The 11814-nt window shown below is 35.4% G+C and overlaps 1 protein-coding gene across 2 annotated transcripts in view; it reads left to right on the top strand.

The window, feature by feature from the left end:
* The window catches only part of eya2 (EYA transcriptional coactivator and phosphatase 2), an 86017-nt gene that overhangs the window by 38578 nt on the left and 35625 nt on the right, over nt 1–11814 (top strand). For both annotated transcript variants that reach the window (XM_056460622.1, XM_056460620.1), the window contains exons 2-6: nt 1331–1384; nt 1480–1522; nt 3735–3850; nt 3935–4048; nt 10670–10746. In XM_056460622.1, coding sequence (XP_056316597.1) covers nt 3748–3850; nt 3935–4048; nt 10670–10746 — 294 coding nt within the window. In that variant the 5' untranslated portion in view covers nt 1331–1384; nt 1480–1522; nt 3735–3747. The remainder of the gene's footprint in view (nt 1–1330; nt 1385–1479; nt 1523–3734; nt 3851–3934; nt 4049–10669; nt 10747–11814) is intronic.

The raw sequence follows: 11814 nt of genomic DNA, 5'->3' as shown, positions 1-11814 counted from the left end.
CTTTAATTGAACTAAACTGAATCAACACTGTACTGAAGTGAATCCCTCAAGTGAATCAAAACTAGAGTTTAATTAAACTGAACTGAATCAACAATGAACTCAATGGAATCACTCAGGTGAATCAAATCTAAATCAAATTATTTTAAATGAACTAAACTGAATCAACACTTAACTGAACTAAATAACTCAAGTGAATCAAAGCTTAATCAAAGGTTTAATCAAACTAGACTGAATCGATGAATAATCATGAATAACTTAGACCCATTTACCAAGTTATTGAATCATATATTGAAAATAAATGTTGGTTATTGAACTAAACTGAATCAACACTAAACAAAACTGACACTATTGTCTTCTGTATACTGTAGATGAATTATTTCAATGAACTGAATCAAGCTAAATAAATACACTTTTGCCTATTTGTTTCATGAATAACTTAGACCCAGTTATTGAACAATATATTGAAATTGAATGTTGGTTATTGAACTGAACTGAATCAACACTAAACATCACTAACATTATTGTCTTCTGTATATCTGCATCAAAACTGAATCGAATCAAGCTAAATAATGACACCTTTGCCTTCTCATTTCTGTTATTGAACTGAATCATCACTGAACTGAGCTTCATTTTGACACCGGTCTAAGCTGCTTTACAGCAACATTTACTTTTTTGTCTTTGCAATTCAGCTATTTTCCTATGTATTACTGCGAAGCTGCTTTAAAACAATCTGTTGCACTGTATAAGGCTCCAAATGAAATGCAAATGAGAAAGCAATCAATAAACAAACAAATTACTTCTGACTAAGCAAAGGTTAAAAGGTCATGCATCATTTATATTCATCCAAAGCTTCATGCATTCAGTGTGCTTTGACATTATAGCAGCTCAGAACAGGGACAGTTGCATTTCTTACATTTCAGGCACAAGAACAGCCTGGTTTTCCCCCCATACTGAGTTTTTGGCATGTCGCAAAGCCTGCGGTTTACCATGCCAAATTATGCCAGGTTCAAAAAGCAGGTTAGGCATTGTTCTGTTCCAGGAACACAGTCCTACCAAGCCGGTTTATACAAAACAAGCGTTTCACTGTTGTCTGTATCTCAGAATTCTAATTATGTGTGTTTTTTTGGAAACCGCAGGTGCTTTGTCATTGAGAAATACTGCGCGTTCACCTTTTGGTTCCCCCTGTGCAGGGCACGATTAGACATGAATTGTGCTTTGTGTGTTTTTGTACATATATTACTTTCGAGATGTTGTACTGTTGGAGTGAAGCCCGGTGTGCTTTCAGGTCACGTATTTCTAACATTAAAAAAAATGTTCATTCATTTTTCAGGAGAGCTGACAGCTGAACGTGCGCAAGAGGAAGTACAATAACAGACGGTGACAGGTACAGATCAAATTCTCACTTCAATATGAGCTTCCTCTATAGTGCCGTCATGGGGATTGAGATGTTTAATTGTGCTTCTTTTTATTTAATTACAGGAGCCACTAGATCTACACTTCAGGAAACACACATTTAAGCTATGTGAGTTGGATTATCTCTCGTTTTATTGGACTCGATATCAGTTTAGTGACCAAACAAAATAGTTTTTATAGCAAAATTGTGACAAATAAATATTCAATTTTATTTTCTTACACTAATATCAGGCATTTTCATCAGCATAAAATATTAGGATATGAAGTCATAAAAATCCAGAATAAATTAGAATTAACTTTTGAGGAAATATCATTTTAGTAAACACAAAATAATCTTTAAAGCAAAATCGTGAAGGAAATGTATATTTTATTCTAAAGGTAAATTTTCTTGTTATCGCTCCTTTTTATTAGCATAAATTTCAATACGACAAATTATAGAAATGTCTGTTCAATTGATGATTCTGATTTCTTACTGATTCAATTAAAGATTCTGTTCTTGAAGTGTCTTTCTGAAGAGTCTACAACAGAGATTTGGTTCATAATAGTTAAACATTAATATACATTTTTATTTATGATCACAAATCACCCACAAATTGGCTCATTAGTTGGCAGTCAAATGACCATGGTTCAGTTGATTACTTACTAATTCCATTAACAATTCTTTTCTTATAGTATCTTTCAAGTCAGTCCACTACAGAGATTTGGTCCATAAAAGTCACTCATTTATTGGCTCAGATGGAGCTGTTGGCATGCTATTAAGTATTAAGTACATAAAAATATATATATAAATATAAATAAATATATATATATATATATATATATATATATATATATATATATATATATATATATATATATATATATATATATATATATATATATAAATTTAAATTTAGGATTAGAAATAACCAACAGATTGGCTCATGGTAGGAGTCAATTGATTATGATTCAACTGATGATTCTGATTACTTACTAATTCCATTAACAATTCTTTTCTTATAGTGTCTTTCTGATCAATCCACTTAAGAGAATTGGTTCATAAGAGTCATTCATTAATGAATCAGATTGAGTTGTTGGCATGTTATTGAGAACATCTGAATATAAATAAGCATGTTTGATCACAAATCAACCACAAATTTAATCATTTGTTTGGAGTTAAATGAATATAATTAATGACTCTTTTCTTGAGTATGTTTCTAATCAATCCACTAAAGAGTTTTGGTTCATAAAAGTCACTCATTTATTGAGAACATCTTAATATAAATTTTAACTTATGATCACAAATCACCCACACATTGGCTCAGTTCTGATTAAATTGAGTATGATTCAATTGATGATTCTGATTACTAACTAACTCCATTAATGGTTCTTTTTTGAGGATGTTTTTAATCAGTCCACTAAAGAATTTTGGTTCATGAGTCCTTCATTTAAGAATCACATTGTGTTGTTGTTTTGTTATTGAGATCATCTTAATATAAATTTTAGTTTATGATCAAAAATCACCTACAAAATGGTTCATTTGTGATTCAATTGATGATTCTGATTACTTACTAATTCCATTAATGATTCTTTTCTTGTAGTATCTTTCAAATCAGTCCACTACAGTGATTTGGTTCAAAAGAGTCACTCATTTATGAATCAGATTGAGTTGTTGGCTTGTTATTGAGAACATCTGAACATAAATAAGCATGTAGGATCACAAATCAACCACAAACTGAATCATTTGTTAGGAGTCAATTGAACAGGATTCAGTTGATGATTCTGATTACTTACTAATTCCATTAATGATTCTTTTCTTATAGTAGTTTTCTAATCAGTCCACTACAGAGATTTGGTTCATAAGAGTCACTCATTTATGAATCAGATCGAGTTGTTGGCATGTTATTGAGAACATATTAATATTTATGAAGATTTAAGATCACAAATCAATCACAAATTGTGATTTGTGATTCAGTTGCTGATTCTGATTACTTACTCATTCCATTAATGATTCTTTTCTTTTCTTATAGTCCACTAGAGATTTGATTCATAAGAGTCATTTATAAATGAATCAGATTGTGTTGTTGGTTTGAAATTAAAATGTATGATAACAAATCACCCACATATTGGCTGATTAGTCAGAAGTCAAATGACCACGATTCAATTGATGATTACTTACTAATCCCATTAATGATTCTTTTCTTATAGTATATTTCTGATCAGTCCACTAAATAGATTCAAAAGAATTGTTCATTAATGAATCAGATTGTGTTGTTGTTGTGTTTTATTGAGAACATCTGAATATAAATGTATTAATTATCTGGTCCTCTGTGTTTTCTCAGTCCAGCTGTGCTCATGGCAGCTTACGGACAGACGCAGTACAGCCCGGCATTACAGCCAGCGGGTCCTTACACACCATACACACATCACACACAAGGATACAGCATGACGTCCTACAGTGAGTGCCCTTAAAAGTAGCTTCAGTAATGCACTGCTGATCTGATTGGACTGCTGATGGAGTTTCTTTCTCTTTCTCTCTCAGATATTAAAACAGAAGATGGTTTGAGCCATTCACCTGGTCAGAGCAGTTTACTGGGGTACACACCAAACTTCAGCGGGACGCCCCCCGGACAGGCTCTCTACAGCTACTCACACGGTCAGTGAAAGTGCTTATCTGAAAGTGTCACTTCTTATTGTTCAGTTAAGAGTTTATCTACATGATATTTTAGAATAAACCAAGCAAAGGATGATTGGGAATCTGTATACAGTCAAAGACTAAAGAATACACAAGACGTGTCACTCGTATAGTTTTGAAAGGGGAAATGTGTAACGGTCAATATGGCGAATTAAGTCCCGCCTTCAACTACAGCAGTCAATTATCGATGGCTATAAAATGACATTTCTCTGGAGGAGAAGCTCGGACCAGACGTGTGCTTTTATGACAGTTTGGTGGTCAACAAACGCACTGGAATCTCATCAAATATTTACTTCACAGACATAAGTGAATAAATATATTTATTTATATAAATATTCATCCATTCATTCATTTTCTTGTCGGCTTAGTCCCTTTATTAATCCGGGGTCGCCACAGCGGAATGAACCGCCAACTTTTCCAGCACATTTTTACACAGCGGATGCCCTTCCAGCCGCAACCCATCCCTAGGAAACATCAACACACACCCATTCACACTCATACACTATGGACAATTTAGCCTACCCAAATCACCTGCACGTCTTTGGACTGTGATGAAACGAACACAAGGTGCAGTCCGTCCTGTCAAACCTACATAACATGACAGCAACTTCTCAAACTTGTAAACAAAGAGTTTTTTTGGAGGAGATTTACCAGTTATTTCTGGATAAGATTCACCATCAAGACCAAGTGAATTACTTCAGAAAAGCTGCGTGATCAGATGATCATTATACAGAGGATGATCATGTGTAGAACAACCATAAATGAGGTCGGTGTCGTGATCTCGTTTTTTTTTGAGTGTGCATGCTCATTAACATGGGCTACCTGAAAATATGTTGATTTTTGTTTGATTCTTATGAGACAGTTGTTGTTTCATTTTAGTGGTGATTCCAATTATGTAATGTAATCGTAAGCTTGGCAAACAGTTTTGGAGAATTTGATGTTTCGCCATTCAGACAGAATGCCCGAGCATAGTACCCGAGAGGCATTATACAGGCAAAGGTGACCGCCGAGTGAAATCACCTGCCTTAAAGGGACTTTGATAGTCGATATACATGCAGAGACACTTTGTAGTAAAAAGATGCATCTTTTTAAAACATTTAGACCCGCCTCCTTAGTTACTGTTGCTAAGGCCATATCTGTTGCTTCTCCCGCAAATAGCGAAACATTTAACAGCTGGATTATTATTTAATCATTTAAATTCAGTTTATACAACTATTGAATAAAGAGACCAACTGAAAATGATCAGTTTCTCTGGATTTTTACAACTAATATAAATTTGTCAATTTTGCTGTATCTTTAGAGTTTTTTTTTTTGTTTGTTTTTAAGGCTGTGGTTATTTGATTGAATTTTACATTAAAAACAGGATTTTTTTTCTGAAATGTTACAATTTTAAATAACTTTTATGTTAATATATTTTAAAAACTAATATGATAAAAGGCGCGACAAGGTGGCTCAGTGGTTAGCACTGTTGCCTCACAGCAAGAAAGTCGCTGGTTCGCATCAGGGCTGGGGAAGTTGACATTTCTGTGTGGAGTTTGCATGTTCTCCCTGTGTTGGTGTGAGTTTAGGGGATTAAAATCACATGCGCTATAGGGGAATAGGGGAATATTGGCCATAGTGTATGTATGTGAATGCAAGAGAGCATAGGTGTTTGTAGTTGGTCTGCACCTAGAAGGGCATCTGCTGTGTAAAACATATGTTGGATAAGTTGGCGGTTCATTCTGCTGTGGCGACCCCTGATGATTAAAGGGACTAAGCCGAAGGAAAATTAATGAATAGATGAATAATAATTTTTTTCTGTGAAAAATCCATTTCTATAAAGTAAAATAAGGTAAAATAGCAATATTTTGAATTATTATTATAATTTTAAATACATTTCTGTGTGAATATATTTTAAAAAGTTATTATATTTTTCAAAAAAAAATACTGTAAAAGTAACATTGTGATATATTACAGTTTTCAAATAGCCGTTTTTAATATGAAGACATTTACAAAGGAATTTACTCTTCAAATGCAAATGCAATAATTTCTCTAATCTTCAGAATATTGAATATTGAATATTTTTGTCATTGTCAATGTTAAAAGCAGTTGTGATGCTCAACATTTTGTAGAAAACAACATTTACTTGAAATTCTTTTTGAACATTTTAAATTCAAATTTTTTAAATTAATTTAATTCCTTTTTGCTGAATAAAAGTATTAATTGTTTTCATAAAATAAAAAACTTACTGACCTCAAACTCTTAAACCAAGTGCATATCATTATATGATAAAGATAATAAACATTGAGAGAGAAAAAACCCAGATAAAACACTGACCAACAGTCAATTACAGTTTAAAATGCACATGAACCTGAAGCTGCAACCATTTTTTTTTTCGGATTGTGACGCAGTTCCTAGAAAAACGGAATATTAAATGAGCAAACAGTGGGCGTGGCTTGTTTTTTCTACTGCGAGCTGATTGGATGTAGTAAAGTAGGCCTTTCATTCAGAAAGATCGGGAAAGGGGTTTAGAAGAGATATTACAACCTCACAGACTCCTCCTGCTCACCATTTCTGTTTGTTGTCATAGCACTGACAGCTGAAGGGGCGTGGTTAAGTATGTTAGCCACGCCCAATACCTCAGACAGACCTAATCTGAGGATTTAACTGAAAACAAACAGGAAGTGCATTTTCAGATCTCAATTAAAGACTACAAGAGCAAACTTTTTTTTAATTCTTAATGACCTGCACAGATGAATTGTTCACCACAAAACTAGCATTGCAAGCTAACAAAATCAGTATGGTTAGTTTTAATTTCATGTGTACTTTAACATCTTTAAGCAATCACATTTGATCACAGATTTTTCCAAGTTTCCAAGTGTATTAAACACAAATTAACCAGAATTTCAACAATAAATCTTAATAAATGGTTTTGAACTTCAATGTCGGACGAACACAATCCCCACAAACACACACACACATTTTTCAGGTGCCGTCTACAGTTGGTATCCCCAACACACGCACACAGACACACACGCACACACACCTGTTCCCCATTATCCGCGGTCTGGCGTCTGGCGTCAGGCATCTCTCAGGAGGTCAGAACCTTTTCCCCGCTCGCGCCGGCCACTGGAGGAGTGTGTTTTTTTGTGTGTGTGGAGTGTGTGAGTCGTCGGATCGCAGTCAGTCCTTTTTCTGCCCGCAGTCCTGATTTCTCCACCGCAGTGTGAAATTGACCGTTCTCAGTCAAGGTCAAAGGTGAAGTGGCACTAGGCACGTTTTCAGCTTGAAAGGAACACAATCATTTACTAGTCAACATCATTTACTCACCCACATGCCGTCTTTTAACCCGTATGACGTTCATTTCTTTTCATGGAACACAAAAGAGAAGCTTTGATGAAAATTAGCAGTGGTTTTTCTGTGAAGTGAAGCCATAGTTGTGTATATTGGCTGTGTTCACCCTATAAATGAGAAAAAAAAGCATATAATTAAGTATACTGTATAAAAAGTTTTATACTAAAGTTAAAACATTGATAAATATTTGGTGATTTTAGGCAAAGCATCAATAATTAACTCATAAGTAAAACAGTAGCTAGCTTAAATAAAGACATAATTAGTTATATTTAAAAACATAAATTGTAAATTAAAACTTTTAAGTTCACTTAAGACATGGTGGCTTAGTGGGTAGCACTGTCGCCTTATGAAGAAGGTCACCGGTTCGAGCCTCGGCTGGGTCAGTTGGTGTTTCTGTGTGGAGTTTGCATGTTCTCATGTTGGCGTGGGTTTTTCTCCGGGTGCTCCGGTTTCCCCCACAGTCCAAAGACATGCGCTATAGGGGAATTGAATAAACTAAATTGGCCGTATGAGTGTGAATGAGTGTGTATGGGTGTTTCCCAGTACTGGATTGCAGCTGGAAGGGCATTCATTGTGGAAAACATATGCTGGTTAGGTTGGTGGTTCATTCCGCTGTGGCGACCCCTGCTGAATAAAGGGACTAAGCTGAAGGAAAATGAATGCATGAATCAATCAATGTAACATATTACGTTTAAAGTAAATTTACCCAACAGGACAGGTTTGACCAGTTAAAGGGACAGTTCACTCAAAAATGAAAATTCTGTCATCATTTACTCACACTTTACTCTTTCCAAACCTGAGATATTTTGAAGAAAGCTGGAAAGCCACTGGCTTCCATAGTATTTGTTTTTTCCTGTTGTGGAAATCAGTGGTTACAGGTTGCCAGCATTCTTCAAAATATCTTCCATTGTGTTCAGCAGAAGAAAGAAACACATAAAGGTTTGGAAAAACTTGAGGGTGAGTAAAGAGCATAAATGCATTTTCATTTTTTAGGGTCTCTATGTGCATGTCATTATTTTGCCACGTATGATGTGATCCTGGAACATCATTTTTGTTGGAAATGTAATCCATGCCTATTCTCTACCCCTAAACCCAACTATAACTGTAAATTATTCCCAAAATCAGAGGGGAATAATGGATAACAATAAACCTAAACAATAAACCTAAACTTAAATCTAAAAAAATAACCTTATGTCAAAACGAAAACATGTTTATTTTGCTTACCCCATTGGCAGAATATTTAGCTTGTTTTCAGGAAAAACTAGTGAATTTTTGCTTGCAAAAATGCTTCTTGATTTAAGAATTTCGAGATATTTGGACTAGAAACAAGACAAAAACAGTGTTTTTGCAGTTTGCAGTGTTTTTGCAGTTTGCAGTGTTCCTGTCTGTCTAATTAGCATAATCAATGAGTATGTTTACATGGACACCGATAATCTGATTTCAATGCGATTATGACAATACTCTAATTAAGAGTCTACCATGTAAACAACAATTTTTGATAACCTTAATGCGAATAAAGTCATGATCAAACTAAACAAAAATGGAATTGTCAAATGGAGTATGCCTATTTTAGTGGCATTATTGAAGTGCAGTACAGACATGTAAACACCGTGGTGTAGGATTTTTGCTGCATTTTGCGACAGGATAATCTATACACTCACGGCTGTTTGACACTGTTCTCTGAATATACAGAGTTAGTTAAGGACTACAGACACCTGCATTGTGAAAAGCTGAGGTTTAAAATACCATTAAAACAACACTCTTCCAGCAGTTCATACTCGCATTCAATATCTCGTTTGTCAATGGGGGCATGCATGAAATGTTCCTAAATGAAAGTGAAAGTGCCAAACTGCAGTTAAAGTCAATAAATTAAAACTGAAACACTCGACATTACATGAAACTCCAGAGGAAATGTGGATAGCATGGTGACGCAATGACGTTAGTCAAATTATGTGCTATAACATGTAAAACAGGATCATGAAAGGAACATTTAAAAAGCAACTCGAGTAAACACTTTAATCTTATTATTGTCTTATTCAGATTAAGGCACATAATTAGATTAATTTATGCTCATGTAAACGTAGTCAATGAGTGATTATCTTCTAGCAGACGATACAATCTATTTGATATTATGGTGATTTACTGTAATTCATAAGTCTCCCGAGACATCATTTACAGTAAAATTGTCTGCTCGTGAAATGGATGGATTTCTAATGGGTCTGGGAAAAGTCTCTCTCCACGTCTCGTGCTACATCTCGTTTGATTTATAGGCGAATTCCAACAGGAGACCCGCTGTAGCTCGAAATAAATAACCCGGCTCTGGGTGCCAAAGGTCCTCGCATTTCACCGCCGTGGAGAAAATCAGAAACACAGCGACCGCGTCTCTCTTTTGAAGACTCAAGCTTTGCTTCCTGCGAGATTTGGTGCTGTTTTGACAGACTCATTCATCTGAGGCTTCAGAATGAGCGCAAGCTGCAATGTGAAGAGAAAAAGACAGACGAAAGAGAGAACCAGACAGGTCTGAGAGTCTGATAACAGAGACGGATTTGCTGTGCGCTCCAAAATGCCCTCTCACCTGAACTGTTTTCACACTCATAAATCAAGTGCACTTTCTCAGAGTGAGCGCTTTAAACGTGTCTATATTTCTCCAGCCGTTGCCTGTTGTGTAAATTGCTTCTCAAGTAAATGTACATTGATATAAGAATGTTTAGATGTTTGTCATGGAAGAAAGACTTGAAAAATAAGTAAGAAGTTTTTGGTCAGACAACCATCAGTGAACCAAAACACTCCTGCAACAACATGTGGGTGTTCTTTAAGTTATTTAAAAGAAATAAACAGAAGTAAGTACATTACAGTCTGTGGTTTCATTACATGATGTAACTACAGAAGACTTAACTTAGAAGACTCTAGCTTTTCTTTCTTTGAGATTTGGTGCTGTTTTTGACAGACTCATTTATCTGAAGCAGAAAAAGACAGAGGAAAGAGAGAACCAGACAGGTCTGAGGGTCTGATAACAGAGATGGATTTGCTGTGCGCTCCAAAATGCCCTTTCTCACCTGAACTGTTTTAAACTCATAAATCAAGCGCACTTTCTCCAAGCGAGCGCTTTAAACGTGTCTATATTTCTCCAGTCGCTGCCTGTCGTGTTTCTGCCGTTGTGTTTGTGTTGGATCGAGAGTGTTCGGAGTGTCTTTAACCACAGTCAGTTCTAAGTTTGCTCTTAAACTAGCTTTCATGCTTCTTTTTCAGGCGGCAGCATTTCTTCTGGAATTTTCCAGGGTGCGAACAGCATCACAGGCTCAACGCCGTTCAGTCCAGCGCAGCAGGTGGGTCAAATTAAGGGAAGGAAAGTGCATCTCCAAGCACCTTTACTGATGCACTACAACCACTTCTGACAAGCTGGACAACATGCACTCATGTACCCTTGTAAAAAAAGAGAGAGAGACTATAGTGTCTCATAATTATAAAACAATTTAGTATGCAATTCCTTTTATCTCACAATTATGTGAGTTTATATTTCACAATTATGACTTTTTTCTCCCTCACAATTGCAACTATTTCTCACAAATTGAATCTTTAAGACTTTATAATACTAATATATTCTTTATTCTTTAAAAGAACTCATACAGTTAAAGGTAACATTTTTAGCCCTGCTGGTAGGTCTAATAATTTTATCTCTCTTTCAAAGCAAGGATAATTTCACATTAATAATTACTATATTTTTCTCCTGGAGAAAGGCAGATTTTTTTATCATTTGACTGATTTCTTAAAAACTGTTTTTAAATAGCATTTAAGATCAATATTACATGCAGACCTGGAAGGGATGTGGTGATGGGGAAAAAAATGGGTGGAAGAAAAAAAAACTGGGTGTGAGAAAAAAAACTGAGTGATAGGAAAATATATTTTTAAGGTTTTTGCGTTCCCTCACAAAGATTTTCCGTTATCTCGCAAAACTGTTTCTCCACAAACACTTCCTGTTCACTTAAATCATGTAAACCCTCCTGTTTTTGCCGAAATTCCAGCCTGATCTCACGAGAAAACGTAAGTATTTTTACGTTTTGCCAGTTTAGTGGCTAATTCGTACGAATTCGTATTCGTTCAGTCGTACGAATTTGTACGATTTTAAAAAGGAGGCGTGGCACCTAACCCCACCCCTAAACCCAACCGTCATTGGGGGATGAGCAAATCATACTAAATTGTACAAATTAGATCGAATTAGCCACTAAATCAAAAAGTTACGAATTGCCGTGAGATTGTGTTGAAAATTCTCTCGTATTTTACCATTCAATCCCAATTTCTTTACATTAAAGCTGTGCGTCGATCGTCGCCTTTCATATGCAACCTCTTAACCAGATCAGCTTCAGTACACGCCATTTACAGAGGAGCAAAAGTGA

Source organism: Danio aesculapii, chromosome 6 (assembly GCF_903798145.1).
Source record: "Danio aesculapii chromosome 6, fDanAes4.1, whole genome shotgun sequence".
Taxonomy (NCBI): Eukaryota; Metazoa; Chordata; class Actinopteri; order Cypriniformes; family Danionidae; genus Danio; species Danio aesculapii.
Note: the sequence above shows the minus strand (reverse complement) of the source record. Positions and strands in the feature narration are given on the sequence as shown.